The 19,251-nt window shown below is 44.3% G+C and overlaps 4 protein-coding genes across 5 annotated transcripts; 2 read left to right on the top strand and 2 right to left on the bottom strand.

The window, feature by feature from the left end:
- Nucleotides 1-179: 179 nt before the first annotated feature.
- On the bottom strand, nucleotides 180-1,159 carry LOC115676847 (uncharacterized; the record flags this gene model as incomplete). The annotated part of the gene is made up of 1 exon (XM_030599854.2): nucleotides 180-1,159. A coding segment is annotated over one exon (876 nt), but the record flags the coding sequence as incomplete, so codon positions are not given.
- Nucleotides 1,160-5,743: 4,584 nt separating this feature from the next.
- LOC130135602 (uncharacterized) lies at nucleotides 5,744-6,370 on the bottom strand. Its single transcript, XM_056305143.1, has one exon. It carries the CDS (start codon nucleotides 6,368-6,370, stop codon nucleotides 5,744-5,746), a length of 627 nt encoding a protein of 208 aa, XP_056161118.1.
- Nucleotides 6,371-9,217: 2,847 nt separating this feature from the next.
- LOC115676868 (probable glucan 1,3-beta-glucosidase A) lies at nucleotides 9,218-14,399 on the top strand. 2 transcript variants are annotated; one of them, XM_056305112.1, is made up of 10 exons: nucleotides 9,218-9,594; nucleotides 9,728-9,843; nucleotides 10,000-10,080; nucleotides 10,892-11,074; nucleotides 11,470-11,631; nucleotides 12,494-12,663; nucleotides 12,749-12,904; nucleotides 13,334-13,686; nucleotides 13,833-14,012; nucleotides 14,114-14,399. In XM_056305112.1, the coding sequence occupies exons 1-10, from the start codon at nucleotides 9,456-9,458 to the stop codon at nucleotides 14,197-14,199; spliced, it is 1,626 nt and encodes a 541-aa protein (XP_056161087.1). In that variant the 5' UTR covers nucleotides 9,218-9,455; the 3' UTR covers nucleotides 14,200-14,399. The 2 variants fall into 2 exon arrangements, with proteins under 2 accessions (XP_056161087.1, XP_030455749.2); XM_030599889.2 differs by having other exon boundaries at nucleotides 9,219-9,594; nucleotides 9,961-10,080.
- A 2,315-nt stretch (nucleotides 14,400-16,714) lies between these two features.
- LOC115676869 (E3 ubiquitin-protein ligase ATL31-like) lies at nucleotides 16,715-18,108 on the top strand. Its single transcript, XM_030599890.2, has one exon. It carries the CDS (start codon nucleotides 16,805-16,807, stop codon nucleotides 17,936-17,938), a length of 1,134 nt encoding a protein of 377 aa, XP_030455750.2. The 5' UTR covers nucleotides 16,715-16,804; the 3' UTR covers nucleotides 17,939-18,108.
- Nucleotides 18,109-19,251: the final 1,143 nt, after the last annotated feature.

The raw sequence follows: 19,251 nt of genomic DNA, 5'->3' as shown, positions 1-19,251 counted from the left end.
AGACGATAGGTGTATGCTACGTTCGGGAAGGATGAAATTTGCTCACGTATCCCATACACACCGAGAGAAGAAAAAAAAAATTTCCCCTTGTAAAATTGTGTAAAAAAAGCTACAATGATTCCAGCTGTCGCACGATTGCCACGTGTACGATCGAATCTAGCCAAAAAAAAAGGAAAAAGGAAAACGAGAAAAGAAATCTATTCATATACGCTCGATCGGCGATCGACAGCTTCCCCCTTATTGCGCATCGTCGTCGTCGTCCTCCTCCTCCGTATTCACACCGTCACGACACCTCCTTCGGCGGCCGCGGGCGGCGGGGCACCGCCGCCGATCCCTCCTCCTTCCGGCTCCTCCCACCGCCTTTCAGGAGCAGCAGCCTCCGCCAGAACCCTCTCTTCTTCTCCGGCGCGAACGCCATCGATCTGCTCTTCCTCAGCCCCCAGTCGTCCCGATCCCCGCCCCCGCCGACGCCGACGCCGACGTTCACCGCGAGGAACACGGGCCCGATCGCCTCCGACGCGTTCCTGTGGTGGCGGCGGCCCCCGCCTCCTCCTCCTCCCCCGACGACGCCGCGGTGGTGGTGGTGCCGCGGCGGGGAGTGGTAGAAGGAGGAGGAGGCGGACGAGAAGCGCCGCGAGGAAGAGGAGGAGTCGAAGGAGGCCGAGGCGGCGAAGGAGGAGGAGGCGCCGCTCCTCGTCTTCTCCGGGGCGGCGAAGAGCTGGGACAGCCTCTCCCGGAGGCACGACGAGCAGACGCCGGGGAGCTTCTCGTGGTTCGGGTGCCTCGCGCACTCCGAACCTGCGTCCGAGCCGCCGCCGCCCCCATTTTCCCCTTCTCGCTTCGGGCGAGTTCCCCTCCGTTCCGACTCAGTACGACTCGTGCGTGTCGACTCTGTTGTGCGCTGCAGGGAATGTAGGGGGAGACGGACCAACGAACTCGGCTTATATATAGGAGCGGGGCTCCGGCTCGGCTCGGCTCCGCGGGTTCCTCGAAGGTTCGCCGAGGGGCAATTCCGTCCTTTCGCACGCGGGGGCAAAAAGAAAATATCGAGGTGCGTTGCGTCACTCCTTTTCGCCGTCCCAGTCACCCCCCCAAACCGTACGGTCACGGGGGGGGGAATCGTCTGCGATGCGAACGGCGTGGATGCGGTTTGAGATTGGTGTGCCCAAAAAATTCAATTTAAAAAAAACGAATTTATTTCGCAAAAATTCGAAGCGATAAATTATAATAACGCGGAATATATGTGTACGTAGAGTTATCGGAGGCCCCGTCGAATAGAGAACGGCTGCCGTCTTAATGGATCGGCCCACATGATGTGCCGCGAGACGTCGCTAGATCGTTTTGCTACGTCGCGACTCGATACTATCGGACTCGAGGCGTCGTAAAAGAAATTATGAATGTATGATGTGCCCTAGGAATTTCGATAATCGGGTGGAATTGAGAATGGGAGGAAGAGGGGACGAACCAAAATGTAAGTTGCGCTTAGGTATGACCCTATACTCTTTACACCTTTTCTTTTTTCCCCTTTTATCTTATTAGATTTTTTTGCACCTTTCGAGACCTAAGTACAACCTAACATTATCTAATGAGCATCATCAACTTGTCTTTAGGTTCAGTGCATGACACCAATCGTTGGGTGGTTAGGGACGTGTTGCAGAGACCCATCCCACGAGCGGAAAAAAAATGGAGTTATGTTATATATATATATGTGTGTGTGTGTGTGTTAGAATTAATGTGTATATATATATATGAAATTTATCGGCGAATTGCTTCGATATAAGTTAGTTAAATTAGCGAGCCAGATTTAATGGGAATTTATCGTGCATGTTCTATACACCAATTCAATTTATATTTTTTAGGGTCTTATTAACGAATGAGCCGAAATACTTGTTAATCGATTCATTTTTAATGCCCGGATTGCATATATAGTACAAGAAATGAATAATAGCACAAGTGGTTCTTGAACTTTGATTCAATGTGTAATGTCATCTCCGAACTTTTAATTTGATCAATGTGGTCCCTGAATTATTATTAAATATTTAATGTAATCCTTAGACTATGTGAAAATGTTTAAAAAAATTGGGGGGGACGATATTGAACATTAGACCAGAGTTCATGTACCGTATTGAACAAATTGAAAGTTTATGAAGTTCAGGGGTCACATTGAACATTGGACCAAAGTTCAAAGGCCATGTTGAACAAATTGAAATTTCACGGACGACATTACACATTGAATTAAAGTTGAAGGACCACATTGCACGTGCACGTTGGATCAAAGTTTAATGATCATTTTGTGTCAATTTCACTTTAAGAAAAAATGGGATAAGTGCACTAAAAATCTTAAAACTTGTCACGAAAGTGCTCGAATCCTAAAATTTTTTTCAAAAGTACAATCAAGTCCCAAAACTTGTCACCAAAGTGAAAATCGAGTTCTATAACTTTCAAAATGTATAATCAAGTCCTAAAACTTGTCAAGTTGGTACAATCGGGTCCCGAGTCGGATAAAACTGATGGAAGGATTTGATTGCGCTAACCCAACAAATCTCAAGACTTTTTGGAATTTTCGGTAACTCGATTGCGTTTTCGGGGACGAAAGAAACGTGGCAAATGGAATGACTTGCTTCCGCGGAATTCCCGACGGAAGAAATCTGCAGGTTCTCCAAAATCAGCGATTTCCCACGTGGCAAAAACAATCTCTCTCCGTGAACTCGGATTGATTGACGGCTCCGATGCGTGCGTGCGGGGAGTCGCAGGATGTTACGTGGCGGGCCACCCCCCAGTCGTAATCAAGGTCGAGACCGAGGGAGGCTCTTCGCTTCGCTTATCATATTATTATTATATATATATATTTTTAATTTAATTAATTTACAAATGGCGCACGTGCGGTGGGGGCGGACATCATCATGGCCGCGGTCTCGAGCCACGTGGAAACGTCGCCGCACGTGGAATCCGTCGGTTACGTGCATCGACCGCCGTCCCAAATTGCGTGCGCGCCGAGGGGCACGCTCCCCGTCGCGTTCCTCGCCTTAGACTTTTAAACGATTTTTTTTTTCCCCCGCCCCGTTCACACGTGCGGCGGTCTGCTCGCCGTACGACATCCTCCGATTCGGTCGACATCCTCGGGCCTCGGAACACCCAAATGTTACTTCTCATCCTCTATTCAATTTCGTGTCCATGGCTTCCTTCTTTTTTTTATGCTAATTGGATCCCGGAAATTACAGCGAGAACGCCGTGGCCGTTGCTATGGCGATTTGCCTATTTTCCATACTGTTGATTTTAATTATCACGTAGGATGATACGTGATATCTAACGCGGCACTTAAGAGGCAATTTGTGATTAAATTCATTTACTTTTTTATGGAAATATTGACGGGAACCAAAAAATATATGCTTCAAGGATATAATTGCCAAAAGGAAGATTAGAAACCAAATTAAACAAATTAAAAACGTTCCCAGGTACCTTTATCCCCTCTTTTTTATCCTAGGATTTTGTTAGACGCTGTTGCTAGGGGGCATGAATGCGCATATAGGGGGGAGTATGAGATAGAGTTGGCAACGCTGGATACGACTAGTTTTCACGACAAGAACACGACTGGATAAAACCCGAATATGACACGACACAACAGGCTGACTTTATATGTTGACGCGAATTGACACGTGAGTGTAAATACGAAGAGATAGAGAGGAATCACACGTCGGTAGCTAGTAATCTTGTCCCCTTAGATTTAAAGAGCACGGCAATATTGCAAGAATGCCACTGGAACTAATACCTTTACACAGTGTACGAGAAATATCTCGCACACTCCCTCTCAAGCTGGAGCCTATACAACATACTTGCCCCCCGGATTACAAATGTATTCGACTCTAGGACCACTTAGCGACTTGCGTTAGGCCCAAATAAGCAACCGCGAAGGTGGACGAACTGGTCTTTTCAAGAAAATACGAGCTAAATTTGTGGTACCGACTTCCATGCGCGAAGCGAACTGGCAATATAAACCGCGAGCATTAAAGAGTTTAGGAAAAGAGAAATCGCAATGGAGATTTATAGAGGTGCGGCTTGGATTTCCCAATGTGGAGTGCACGTTTTCGTGGGTGTCCCCTGATTCCCAATGTGGGCTTTTTGACTATTTCTCAACGGATCAAGGCCCAATCAATAAGCCCAGGCCCATAGAAATCATTATCTCTATTAAGGCCCAAGGAATAAGCCCAGGCCCATTGAAATCTCTCTCTCTCTCTCTCTGTCTCTCATGTTAAACTCACAAGTTACCAAGTATGAAAGTGACATTGACCTTGTCTCACTCTTCACCTTCTCTCTTCCTAATCTCCCTTTGGATGTTTTGCAAGTCTTTTCTTCCTTCTTCACCCTCCTTTTGATCCTCATAACGGAAAGGGCATCATAACCACGACATTTTCCTCTTCTTGTGGCAGTTAAATTCCATTAGAAAACTCAAGCAACCATGCTGGCGTGGATGGGTTTTGTATGCAGTAGAAGAGCAACGCCACAAGTCGGAACCACCTCCCAAGTCAATCACAAACATCTAACATTACGAAAAATGGTGGATCGTGACCGTAACTAGACCAATCAAATGAGTAATTCGGGTTGAATTTGTGTGGATCGAAAATGGGTTTAACTAAAATTGACCCATTTAACTCGTATAGACCTATTTTTAAGCGATACGATTTTAGTAACCCATACCCCGATCCGATCTTGACCCATATCGAACCCAATCCAACCCGAGTTCCAATTATTAGCAATTCCCATCCCTAAAAATGAAAAATAGCATCCCCGTATGAGTAAAAGCTGCGATAAGGATTTGACCGGAAAAAAAAAAAAAAAGTTGCGATGAGGAAGGGGGATGGATGACTCGGTCTTACTCGTTTTATTTCATTTTCGTCACAATTGCGTTAAAGATGGTTCCTAGTCAAACCCATTTATAATTGGTCTCTACTTCTTACAACTCATTTTAACCCGTTCATGAAACTGGAGCAACCCAATTTAAACTCAGCGCAAAAAACATGAGTGGGAAATAGGTCCGTTGTCCCATCTTTGCGTCCTCCGGCTAAACCGAAACTCCGCAAGTTGAAAACGAAATGTATTGCAATGCCAACGGTAGCTCTTGAACAAAGCGATGCTCTAATACAAACTTAAAGCATGCCGAGTGAGAAATGCATAACTTATATAGTATTCGAAATGAAAGATGAGAAGAGTATGCACAGTTTAAGAAGTCTGAGTTAGTTTCAAAACTTGCCTAGAAATCAGTCCGACGCCTCGAGGTTCTCGAATGTTACCAATTGCAATCAAAGTATTAGCTGATTTACACATAGTAAATGACCATGATGAGGCGCAACAACTATGTATTTCTCTAGGCACAACTAAAAAAAAAATTTCAAAAAAATGGCAGGGATGTAAATAAGTTCATTCGCGGGACCCTCGGGAGTAAAAACATAAAATGAATACCCGCGAGAGTCATTTTCATGAAAAAAAAAAAAACACCCAGAACGTACGAAATATAACCTAGACTTAACCTTTTTTTTTGTACGGTGTAGTCAAGTTCAAATTTTTACGGCCTACACGATCGAATCCTGAATTTTTCATATTAGTGCGATTAAATTCAAAAATTAATTACCGAAAAACGTGGCACGCGGTATTCACGAGAACTGCAATTCAACATTGAAATGTAGGCAGTAATTTTCTCTTGAGTTTGATGTAAAATAAATGATATATATATTTTTTAATTGTTATGTTAAATTAGAAATCTACAAGCCAAAGCTAGTCCTATACCAGCAATCCCCAGGGGGATGGCGAAAGCGACCATCCACGCCATCGATTCGCATCGCTCCTCCTCCTCCGCCTCCGCCTCCTCCTCCGCCGATCCGCAAAGCCTCTCGCAGCGGCAACCGAGCTCTCCGCCTCCCCCCCGCCGCCACCGCCGCCTCCGCCTCGACCTCGACCTCAGCGCCGCCACTTCGTGCTCGAGCACCCACGCCCACCGCCGGTACGCCGACGCCCTCGCGGCCTCCCCGATCAGGGCGGTCGCGACGGCGTCCCTCTCCGCCGCCGCCTCCGCGCCCCTCTCCTCCGCCTCCCTCGCCCGCGTCTGCGACAGCCGCAGCGCCCTCAGGAGCTCCAGCTTCCCGTCCCCGCCGGCCCCGCCCGCGGCCCCGCCCCCGCCCCCGGCGTAGGATCGGAGGCGCCGCTTCTCGTCTCCCAGCCCCACCAGCAGCGCCGGCATCGCCATCGCCGCCGCCGCCGGCTCGTCGATCCCGGGGAAGAGCTTCTGCGGGGGAGGGAGGTCGCAGTTGCGGATGAGCTCGAAGGGGGAGGCGAAGCGCGAGATGGAGTCGCTCTCCTCCTCCGCCGTCGTCGTCATCTTCGCTTTTGCCCGGATGAAGAGGGTTAAGGGAAACCTTTGGAGGATGGTTTCTACTAGGGAAGGAGGAGGAGGAGGGGTTCGATCGGCGGTGGTGGTTGAAGAAGATGGGCGGCCAATCTCTTTGCTTTGCTTTGCCTTGCCTTGCCTTTTTGGTCTGACCAGTGGGGGAGAGTTGCGGGCAAGGCATTCTTTTCTTGCGCGGAGAAGCTAACCCTCTCTCTCTCTTTGTGCCTCCCAGAAACTTATTTGGTAAGTTTTATATTTTATATGTCAACTTTTATTTTTTATTTTTCTTATTAATACCCAAAGCGCTACGTTTGTTTCGCGAAAAATCAAAAGATTTGGAAAATATTTTTTCATAAAAATGATTGCTTCTATTGCTTGAAAAAATGAAGGGTTAATACCGTGAAAAACCTCAAGTTGATACATCTGTGACAATTTTAATCCAAATTAATTTTTTAACCACTAAAAATTCCAAACTGGTACACCTGTGATAAATTTACCCTTAGTTTGTTTCCGTTAAATTTTACTGTCAAATTGCTTTGTTAAATGACATGCGGCAGTTGACTGATGTACCGGTTTTATGTTTTACCTTCCGTTTGTTACAGGTGTACCAATTTGTGATTTTTTGTGGTATTAATTCAATTTAATAGAAATTAACAGAGGGTAAATTTGTCACAAATGTACCAGTTTAGGGTTTTTGGTGGTCAAAAAATTAGTTTGGGATAAATTTGTTACTGGTATATCAGTTTGGGGTTTTTGGTGATAAAAAAATTAGTTTGGAGTAAAATTATCACAGGTGTACCAATTTGGGGTTTTTCGTGGTATTAATCCAAAAATGAATGAACGTGTTGGAAATGATTAGGATAATTCTCTTGGATATTTTCCTATATTAGAGATAATTAGAATATTTACGCATCTTTCAAGATCGCGAGTATATCTCATTATGTATATCTTGATTGATAAAATGGGCTGATATACTTTTTGTTTGTGATATATAAAAATATACACGAATTTCATAAATATATTTTCCGCATTATTCTTATTAACGAAAATGATTAGATATAATTTTTTTGTTGATAATCAAAACACTTTTCGATAATCATTTTAAAGAAAATATTTTTCAATTTATATGTTTTCCGCGAACACAAGCCGGAGTTTTAAAGATCAATCGTGACTCTACCTTCGTATTTGTGTGGTAATTGCCTGCCACATTCGCTCAATTGAATGGATTCGATGTCTTTTTTGAAGAAAAAAAAATGATTTGTTTTCTCTTCGTACACGTTCCATCGATGATCAAGCACGCACCTAACGCGAGCTTTGATATTAGTATTATACAGCCATAAATAATCTCGTTTTTCTCGGGGAAAATTTCAATTTGGGGTCCAAAGTGGGGCCATTTTCTCAAAATGGGATCCAAGTGAACTTAGTGCCAATTGGTACCCAAAATCCCCAAAAAGTATCAAATAAGAGTGCAGGGCAGCCGTAATACCAAAATACTCGCCATGGCGATCCACGCTGTTCCGTTTACTGAACGTGTTTTTATATATTTTTTTTCCTTTTTTTCTGTTTTTTCTATTCCTTTTCCTCTTTTTTCCTTTCCTTTCCTCCGCAGGCCATTCTGCCTGCCTAGGCCCGGCCTCGGGGGAGGCGGCCCTCACCAGCGAGGGCGACCCAGTGGCCGAGTGAGGGCAACCCGTGGTCGGGCGAGGGTCGCCCTCCGGCGACCTCCGCCAGGCCCGCAATGGCCGGCGGAGGGAAAGGAGAAAAAAAGCCGAGGCTCGACCCTCTGCCCGGCCAGAGCAATGGCAGGCGGAGGGAAAGGAGAAAAAAAAAGAGGAAAAGGAATAGAAAAAAACAGAAAAAAGAAAATATATATATAACACTGTTGGTAGTTCGCGAAGTCGATCAAGCGTGGATCGCCTGGCCATTAGGCGGGTATTTTCGCCGGCTTACTGCCGGCGATGACCCTTATTTGACACTTTTTGGAGACTTTGGGTATCAATTTGGCATTAAGTCATTTGGGACCCCATTTTGAGAAAATGGCCCCACTTTGAACCCTAAATTGGAATTTTTCCTTTTTCTCACTTTTTAACTTACTTTCAAAAGTACCATCCACGTTAAATTACGAAAAGACACCGTAGGGTGTATTGAACTACTTTCTCATATACTCGCCTAGTCTGTAAATACTAAATACTAATCTTTCTATTAATCGAAAAAGAAGAAGATGAAGAAGAAGAAGTAGTGAATTAACTGTTTTAATATATATATATTATCCATCGTAAATTCTCGATTCAATTTTCATAATCACTTCCGCTAAAGTCATATTATGGTGATTTGCATGGGAATGATCATATGCTTCATAGCGTCTCCTTCATCGCTCTCCCTCTCCCTATGACCATGAGCGCACCCGCACGCTGCCTTCTCTGCTTGTATAGCAAGGCGTCGCGAGGAGAAATATATTCTCTGCTGTACGCAAAGGCAGAGGGGCCCCGCCCAATTCCATCCATCTTCCTCCTGCAAATTTGAGATACGAAAGCGACTGCGGGTGGGGGCAGAGATCAGACGAGACGAAAATGGGAGGGGGAGGTGGTGGTGGAGCCAGCTAGCACCCACCCTCTTTGATATTCCTTTCATTTTTCATGTCATTTTCTTTCTAACGCGCCCCTTGCGAAGGTTGAAAGCGTGCCTTTTACCTCACTTTCTTGCCGCATCAAACCAATCCAGAATCGACCCTCTTGAAAAACGACCCCCCGGACCCTCCAAGGGAACTGTCAACAGTCACCCTTTCCTGCTTTCCCTTCTTTCCCCCGTTTAAAGAGCACTTTCATGTGAGCACCGAGTACTTTTCGTGCGTACATTTTATTCCTTGGCTGTCTGCTAAACATCGCCCCATGATTCTAACGTAGTTTTCTGGTTATTTTATTGTCTCGTCGCGCTTGAATACTTTTTTGCTAATGCATAAATTTGAACGAGAAGGATCTTTTGTACTTGTTGACAAGGTTCAATTTGGTATAGATTCACTGATAAGGAACGAATTTGCTGACACTCTTGACAGAATCAATGTTCGTGTTGGTTTCTTATGTGGGTTCCTTCTTCTGCCATAGATGGACCGGCTGGGATGCTGCTGAAGGCGGCATTGTCCATGGATCATGACTTGAGCAAATGGGTAGGCGCGTTTCTACTGTCTTGTTGGCTCATCTTTCAGACGGCATTTGGCGGTAACTCTTCTTGCTTCTCCAGCCTCCATGTTTCATCATGGTTTTTCGTGCAAAATGCTGATTGCTTAAGGTGAGAGGTATGCGTAATTGCGAAACATCGATGCTTGATTTACTTCTTCCTGATTGATTTCAGTGGAGGGATTACATGGAGATGCTAAAGTGAGAGGAGTTAACTTGGGAGGATGGCTGGTTGTGGAAGGTTGGATTAAGCCTTCACTTTTTGATGACATTCCCAATGGGGATATGCTTGTAAGTTTCTTTGTTCCCTCCATTTGTTTTCCGGTTTCTCATCTGAAATTCAGGATCACTTTTGGGTTCTTTGTGATCGGTTCGAGTTATCTAGTTGCTGCTGGTATTGAAATGTAGGATGGGACACACGTCCAACTGAAGTCGGTTGCCTTGCAGACGTATGTCTGTGCAGAGAATGGTGGGGGCACAACTGTTTCAGTCAATAGGGATGTTGCGTCTTTGTGGGAAACTTTCACGGTGAGATGCCTTACCCGTTCAAAACAGCCTATTGTAATCAAGAAGCTAAATTGAATGATGGATCTGCTCTGTCTTTCGCATGTAACTGCCATGGTTTTCTTACTAGCTAAAGGTATTCCTGCGTTCGTGATGTAGTAGGCATCAAGCTGCAACTGTCTAAGACCAAAAACTGAAATTGTGTTGTTTTCTGCATTATTGATTGTTTATTGCTCTTTTGGAAAGATCCCCCGGTGAGTCACAGTTGCAGCAGAGGAATAAGATGTCTTTGGCCGAGTTTCTTGGATACCTATTTCTTTCGGGCAACTGACATGAGGGTGTGTAACAAGGAAAACCGAGGAAACACTAGTGAAGAGCGTTGACAAAGCCATATACGTCTGGATCATTTCATCACTTGATTGAAGATTTATCTGGGCCTACTGCATAAAAATCATGCAAAATGAATTATTATTAAAATGCAATTTACTGGATACTATGAGTTGAAATGACATTTGGGTTTCGTATCAGTTGTCTGCATAGGTTAAAGTCACTTCAAGACATTTTTTTTTAAGGGCGTATACTAAATTTGAAGCCAACTATTTACTCACGACTCTTAGATTTTGCAAGGCATAGTTTCTGTGTTCAGTATCATGAAGAGTTAAAGTATGATGTATGTTTGTTCACCTTACTACTATTTCAAAAGCTGCCATTGTGCTTTCAATTCTTTTATTTTTTATATCAAGATCAACGAATGGATGATTTTATTTGGCAGTCGGTCAAATGACAAGCTGATTAATCAGATCTGTTCTGGGATGTTTCTCCTCTCCTCCTACAGCTATGGAGAATATCAGAATTCACATTTCAATTTCGGTCTTCCTCTGGTCAATTTCTAACGTGTGATGGTGAAGGATGCTCAGTTTTTGCGACAGCACAGACACCATCAGCGACAGAAACCTTTTACATTGAAAGAAACAACAGTAGGATTCACATCAAACTTTCAACTGGGACTTATCTGCAGGTAAGGCGAATGTTATTCTTTTATCATCTGTCCTACTGTCTGTAAGAGGTCTAAAACAGATTTTCAGTGTGATAGATAGGAAAGTAGGTTTTAGAGCAAACTCTAGTAGAGTTTCAGTGTAAGGTTCGCATATTGAACAGTACATAACTTCGCAGTACAAGATCTTGCTCCTGGTGAGAGCTGATCATTCAAGTCATCTAGAATGGTTTAAAAAATATCACAATGAGAATTAAATTTATTTAAAACAAACCAGTAGGTTATAGATGAATATCTGAAATTTCTTGCTTTTGTAGTTGACAATGTCAAAATGAGTCTTCTTAGATGATTTTTATCTGACCTCTGAATTTTTCTGGCACTGCTAGAATTTGATCAAGCTTACATAGTTTCTTATCTAGGCTACAACAGCAAATCAGCTGACAGCCGACTATCCAGGGGAACCGGGATGGGATGACAACAATGCCGCTACGTTCTTAATGACAATTGTGGCAAATAATCTGCATGGGGACTACCAGTTGGCAAATGGATATGGTCACTCTAAAGCAAAAGAAGTCCTCAAGGTAGCTAAGTTGTTTTTTTCCCCGTTTCCTCATTCTTAATCTTGGCAAGGCATAATATTTCTTTTGATTCTCCTCGGCATACAGGCTGGTGAATTTGCAATCCGATGCCAAGTGTAGATATTCAATTTTTTCTAATCTACTATTATTAGCATGTTCTTCAGCTACATGTTTTTACTGTAACTAGGCTTCCTGCCTGAATTTTTAAAGAAAACATTTGATACTGAAGAGTCGCACCTTTTCTTGCTATGTGATGAAAGAAAAGATTGTAAGCTGGAATCAAGGTCAGAAAAATGCTGTCCATTGGCTGAATGAGAAATGAATCTCAAAGCATTAATGTTCCTCACCATCCTTTCAGCTGTCATACAGAAACAAAAGAATCGAAAGTCTGCGGTGTATCTGCCACAACAGATGTAGACTCAACAAAAGACCTTTTCACTAGGTTGGAACTATAATTCGAGGTTTTATGAATTTAGGTCTGATTAAGAAGAGAAATGGTGTCCGAAAACTATGCCGAAAGCTTCGCCAGTCTTTTAAAAAGACTCGTAGAATCACCTTCTAAACCTCTGTCGAATCTTGCTGATTTAAACAGTATACCTATAAAAATATTTGTTTTCCTTTTTCTGAGACTGCCAATCCCTTTTCAAGCTCTCTTCTAGTACATACAGACAGCCAATCTTGACTCCTTTTCTTGTGGTTCTGTTTTTTCTGTCTTGATTTTATAGGCATGTCCATGACACAGCTATTATGGTGATGGATGTCATTTTTTGCGTCTTCTTCACATGTCTTGATATAAAAGGCCTTCATAACATGGTGCGCCATATGTTAGCTTCTTGCTGCTCATTTGACTTCTCTGAAATTGCAGAAACACAGGAACACGTTTATTACGATAGAGGACTTCAGCTTTCTATATAGACACGGAATTAATACAGTGAGGATCCCTGTTGGTTGGTGGATTGCTTTTGATCCTAATCCTCCGGCTCCATTTATAGAGGGGAGCTTGGAAGCCCTCGACAACGCTTTCTATTGGGCAAGGTAATTTCACTTCAGCCTTTCTCCTGATGTATTGGCCTTTCTTTTGGTTTGCATTTCCAATTGACATTCATAAAACTTTTTGCAGAGCCTATAACATAAAGTGCATAATTGACCTTCATGCAGCTCCGGGCTCACAAAATGGTTTGGAGCATAGTGCTAGCAGAGATGGTTCAATAGGCTGGCCTACGTCTCCAGATTACATCTCCAAAACATTGGATGTTATTGATTTCTTAGCTAAACGGTAGGTTCAAATGAGTCACCTTATGATGCTTTACTTGTCATAGATTGTTTTTCCTTCCAGTGCCTGATGTTTTTTGCCTACCAAGAAAGTAATTTTACATGATTCTAGTGTTTGTCATCTGGATCATTTGCATGAAACTTTGAAAATTGGAATGATTATAGCTCATCAATCAATAAAAGAAGTTAATCAATGACTGATTTAACCATGATACCATAAATAAATGATGATGGCAGAGTCGAGGTTCTTCTATATACAGGCATGCTCTGATATACTTAAAAATGGATCGTACTTGCAGCCATGTGTGGGGACAATGTTGAATTATTTGCAGCTTATTTTATGTACAGACCTGTGTGTATATAAATGTTTATATGCAGAATGAGAAAGACATTCAGTTGAGCTCTTTGTAAGGGTGATCTCTTGCATTTGCAGGTATGCAAAGCATTCTGCTTTGCTGGGCATTGAACTTTTAAACGAGCCATCTGCCGCCTCGGTTCCGTTGGACATTCTTGTATCCTATTATAAGCAAGGCTATGAAGTCGTCCGGAAGCACTCCTCCAGTGCTTACGTGATAGTATGCCAAAGAATTGGCGATGCGGATCCATTAGAACTATATCAGGCTAGCATAGGTTCCCACAACATTGTGGTGGATTTACATTACTACAGTCTTTTTGACACTTTCTTTGTGAACATGAGTAGCGTGGACAATATACAATTCATATACCAAAGCAGGGAAGCACAACTAAAGGCCTTAAACAGTGCAAACGGTCCGCTCGTTTTTATCGGTAAGTTAAAGATCGCTTTGCCTTCACCAATTGACAGAACCAGTCCTCTGTCCTTCCTCCTCCTCCATAATCTGGCATTTGATAGGGCGTATGATCCTCCATCGAATCGGTTGTCCATTCACTGCTTCTGTCTTTGTGTTTTTCAGGGGAGTGGGTTAATGAGTGGGATGTGACCGACGGATCACAGGCTGAATATCAAGATTTCGGGGAGGCTCAGTTAGAAGTTTACGACGCTGCTTCGTTCGGATGGGCTTATTGGACGCTGAAGAACGACAGGAAGCACTGGGACTTCGAGTGGAACATTAGGAACAATTATCTCCAATTAGGTAAATACATGATCCTCCTCCAGTCACTCTTGAGCAGTTCACAGAGCACCCCAGTATGCACTTCCTGAAGGGCTCTCAATATCTGAAACATACTTATGCAGGAGAGTCGCCAGATAGACAATTTGCCAACCAACTAGTCATTCTTGCATCTGCAGTTGCCTGCTTATTCCTGCATAACTCCTTGTGAAGAATAACATCGTCAGAGTCGACCACCCCAACATGTGCTGTTGCTGGATGGAGTTCCATTCGCGGCTTTTCCACGGTCCCGGATTTTTGAATTCTGATGTGTGCGAACAAATATGTGTCCGAAGTTCAAGCGACCCACCCAGTACATATTACTCTGGGATGTATAACTTCATTCATTCAATGTCAATGATTCATTCGTTCCACCCTCTTCCTCAAAAATCTAGTTAGCATTCAACAAAATATTAATCGCATCTTATACCCAAGTCGGGTTATTAAATAGAGTCGCAGACAGGGGGGGTTTCTTTGGTTCCGACCTATAATGGTCGTATGGTAACGTTTCTATTTTTGGGAATAATTTCTTTTCAGAAATAATTTTTTCTATTTCTATTTCCTGGAAGAGTTTCTGAGCAAAATAATGCGTTTGGTAACTGCACAAAATTTCTATTTTTAGAACATAAATGTGTTTGGTAACTGCACAAAATTTCTATTCCCGGAATAGAAAAAGAACAGAAATGCGTTTGGTAAATGCACAAAATTTCTATTCCCAATTTTTCGCATTCAAATCTATATCTTTTATTTAACTATAAGTACATGTTATAAGTGAAAAAAATCAATAAGCATGATTTATTGGTTTGTCTAATCCTTTTAGGGGTTTAAAACCCCTTTTAATTCCTAAACTAAGGAATCTTCAAAAATACCACTTGGGCACCTCAAAAATTTAAATTTCACTCAAAATGGGTGGCCACAGGTATTCTAAGCCATTATGTGAATTTTTTATATATTTTTTTGGGGTAAAATTTATTAAAATTTTTACTTTCCCTAAATTTGTTTCTTTTTATTTTTCCGAAAATTTTTTATGAAATTTTTTTTATTTTTTTAATTTTGGAATTTTGCAAATATTTAAGGGTTTTCTGAGTTTTTCTGATTTTTATGGATTTTCTGAGAATTTTTCTGATTTATATGAATTTTGGGAATTTTTTAATTTTCTAATTTTTTTATGGGATTTTTCTGAAATTTTTCTAATTTTTATGAATTTTCAGAATTTTTTAATTTATTCTAAGCCATTATGTGAATTTTTTATTTTTGTTTTTTTGGGGAAAAGTTTATTAAAACTTTTTACTTTCCCGAAATTTGTCTCTTTTTATTTTCCAGAAAGCTTTTTATGAATTTTTTTTAATTTTTTAAATTTTGGAATTTTGCAAATTTTTATGGGTTTTCTGAGTTTTTCTGATTTTTATGGATTTTCTGAGAATTTTTCCGATTTTTATGAATTTTTGGAATTTCTAAATTTTTTATAATTTAATTAATTTTTTATAATTTTTTTATTATTTCCTCCGAGAATGGATCGGACCGGTGCTTTGAGACGGTTTGCAGACGACGGAGGATGGAGGACGAGCTGAGGTCGCGACTTGATAACCGAACCTTTCTATTTCTATTTCTATTTCTAGGAACAAAGAAGTATATTTTTTCTACTTCTTATTTCTGCTCCAAATCTATTTCTTAGCCACTTTTCTATTCCAGGAAATAGAAAAATAAAATGCGTTACCAAACGGATTTTTGTTCTTTTTTTGTTCCTGGAAACAGAAGAACAGAAAAATAGAGAAACAGAAGCACTACCAAACGCGCCCTAAATGGCCCGATCGCCTATTTATATCCAAGGACGGCAATCTAGGAATTCGATCTATCGATCAATCGCGAAACATAACTGGGGCGATTCCGAACACCCCAGGAAAGAGCAACCTTCCGAGAGTTCTCGCGATCGCGACAGTAATCGGTGTCTAAACATGGGACAGTGATCACCACGGCAGGCTACAGCCGCGAGACAAAAAGCATTGCGGGAGAAGTTTCCTTCCCGTTGTTATCCCGTTGGTTGTCCTTTGCAAAAGAGTCAAAAAGCCAGAAAGCACACGCAAAAGAACCCCGATAACCCTCGAAACGGGCAAACATCCATCAATTCGGTCAACAGCACCGCCATAAATCTCCGGTACCGCCCCTGGTTTGCCCCCCCCAACATCCATGCTTTTTCCCTAGATTCTTTCGTGTCCCTTCCTCCCTCTCTGTGCACCGTACTAGAATCTTCCCCCCCGACAAAAAAAAAGAGATTAAAAAAAAAAGGAGAAACCACGAAGAAAATATCAGGGCCGTCCGATCCTCTACAACTTGTCCTTCCCTCTCCTCGGCCGCCGCTGAGTCGCAGCCCCTCCTCAATCATATCCTCCAGCCGCCGGTTTCCCGCTGTCACGTCAACCCGGCCATCGGTGCGTCCCCCAAAAACAATATAAACGCGAGCAGCCTTCCCTGCTGCCTTAAGTCCCTCTCACTGGAGTGCGTAACCAAAGTTACCAGCGTTTTTTCGGACAGGATAATGATGAGCCTTCCGCAGATGATGCAAGAGTTCAACTCAAATTCCAATTTCCATCCGTGTCGCTGTCTAGTGTCATTGCCCTGAAAATCTCCCTCTTGCCCCATCTATTCGTTACTCGCTCTTCGTTCTCTCTCGCGCCCTTCTTCTCCTTCCTCCTCCTCCTCTTCGTGCTTGACCCACCAACAGTTTCGCTTCGCTTTCCCCCTTCTTTCGGATTTTTCCCCCCGAGTTCAGGAGGCGGATGAGTCCGGCGTTCGGTGTCCTCTGCGCGCTCGCCGCTCTCGGGTCGGCTTCGCTCGAGCTCGGCCACGTCGGGGCGCAGAGAGGCTCGTGGCCGGGTCGGAATTCGACGCGGGCGGGCAACGACAACGGCCAGTACGGGCTCTACTCCAACCTGGACCCGACAATGGCCATCGTGGTCGTCGTCACCGTCTGCGCCTTCTTCATGATGGGCTTCTTCTCCATCTACATCCGCCACTGCTCCGAGGAGTCCGCCGACGCCGGGTCCCGGCGCGCCGTCCGGTTCGTCCCCGCCGGCGGCGGCGGGAACGAGCGCTGCCTCCTCCGGCGGGGGCTCGACCCGGGGGTCGTCGACTCGTTCCCCGTGCTGGCCTACGTCGCGGTGAGGGACCACAAGCTGGGGAAGGGAGCGCTGGAGTGCGCCGTCTGCCTGACCGAGTTCGACGGCTTCGACCGGCTCAAGATTCTGCCCAAATGCGAGCACGTGTTCCACCCGGAGTGCATCGACGCGTGGCTCGCCTCCCACGTCACCTGTCCCGTCTGCCGAGCAAATCAGACTCCCGATCCGTGCCTCCGCCTCGTCGCCGCCGCCGCCGCCGCCGCCGAGTGGGCCGCCGATCGGGCGCGAATCAGCCAGCGGCGTGCCGAAGAAGAAGAAGAAGAAGAACACCAGCCGCGGCGACAACAGCAACAACCACCGCCGTGCGATGAAGTACGAAACGAAGTGCGGATCGACATCGGAGGAGGAGGAGACGAAGAGCTGGGAGCGGCGGCGGCGGCGGCGGCGGAGAGCAGCAGGGCTCCGGCGGGGAAGCTGCCGAAGTCCCACTCCACGGGTCACTTGCAGGCCCGACCCGGACCCGACCCGGACAGCTACGCGCTGAGGCTGCCGGAGGAAGTGAGGAATCAGATAAGGACGGCGGTGGCGGCGGCGGGGATGAGGCGGTCGACGAGCTACGACGTCGTGTTGGCAGCGATAGAAGGGAGCTCGAGGAAGGGAGGGCGCCTCTTGGCCGGGACGCCGTCGTTTCTGCCGAAGGCGGACAAGATTCATCATCATACGGGAGATGGAATGGACGGTGGAGATAGAGAGTTCGAGGTAGGGGAACGGTCGCCATCTCGGCTGCCCGGATAGATTCGCGCTCGCGCCCTCTTTGATGGGTTTTTTTTGGTTTTTTAAAATCAATGTAGATATTTTTAGAGATAGAGGTGTCAAAATGGGTCATGGATCGGTTCTCTGGACTCGTATTTTTTAGGTTCGGGTTGTATTTACATTAGGGTCAGGTGAAAGCGAGTTTGGAAAGCAAAAGTTAGATCAAATCAGGTCATAGCGAATTTTTAGAGAAGTCGATTTTCGGTGTGTCAAAGTGCAAAGAAGGATTTTCTTTCTTTTGTGGATTGGATAACACGAACCTTCTTCTTCGAGTTATGTTGGGTTGCGCCGTGTTGTGATCCGAAGGCTATTGCTCCATCCCTCACTGAGCCCGCAACCGAGGCGGGCACCGCCTCTGTCACGCCTCACCCGCCATCATGTCTCTCGCCCGCCGTTGTCCGTCGCCTGTGAGGCTGCAAGTCTCAATTGTGCCGACAATCTCCGTCGCACCCTCTTGTCAAAGAAGAGAAAGGGGCTCCGGGTGGTCATGATCGACAAGTCGAGTTTAAGCTTTGACCCTCGCCAACCTTGAACTAGCTTGTCCATCGCCTGTGGCCAGTCGCTGGCCACCACCAAGGAAGAAGAAAAGGGAAAAAGAAAAAAATAGAGACAAATAATGAAAAAATCGATTTATATTTTTATAAGAATGAATGTTTCATTAACTAAGAACCCAAACTTGAGTGCCAATGACCCGCGATCTACCTTTGTGAACCCCGCCCAAGTGTCAGGGACCCGTGCTCAAGCATCGGGAATCCAAGCACGACATTTATGGACCCGGACTCAAGTGTCGGGACATCGGGCACGAGCACCAGGGCTTCGGGCCCAGTGCAGGAGACTTGGTTCTAAATGTTGAGGATCCGGGAATCAATGTTGAGATTTTCGTGCCCAAATATAGAGTTTCGAATCCAAATGCCGATACCTAATCATATATTTGAAAAATGTTTTTCGAATTTTCAAATAGGAAATTGTTTTCCTAAATTTAAGCATAGGTTTTCCGTTGATTAAGAAATCATTTTCCCAAGTGAGCCGAATGTCTAAAAATGAGGAAAATATCTTTTCATAAAATAATTTTTACGGAATAAATGGAACCTCAATATCATAATCTCGCTGGAAATTAAATCGTAATTTCTACGAGCACGACGATAGGGTGCAACTCCATCAACTCGATGCACGACTTCTCGCTTGATGATGGAAAGGGATCTTTCGCAGGGTGTTAATCAAGGTGGTTGCACAGTCTTAAATAGGAAATTAATGCATGGCGCCCCCCACCGTTGGGTTCCTTTCTTTCTTTCTTT

The sequence above is a fragment of the Syzygium oleosum genome, unplaced genomic scaffold (assembly GCF_021117445.2).
Source record: "Syzygium oleosum isolate NSW1041296 unplaced genomic scaffold, Sole_v2.1 Sole_v2.35, whole genome shotgun sequence".
NCBI classification, from domain to species: Eukaryota; Viridiplantae; Streptophyta; class Magnoliopsida; order Myrtales; family Myrtaceae; genus Syzygium; species Syzygium oleosum.
The sequence above is the reverse complement of the archived record's forward strand: the minus strand, read 5'-3'. Positions and strand labels throughout refer to the sequence as shown.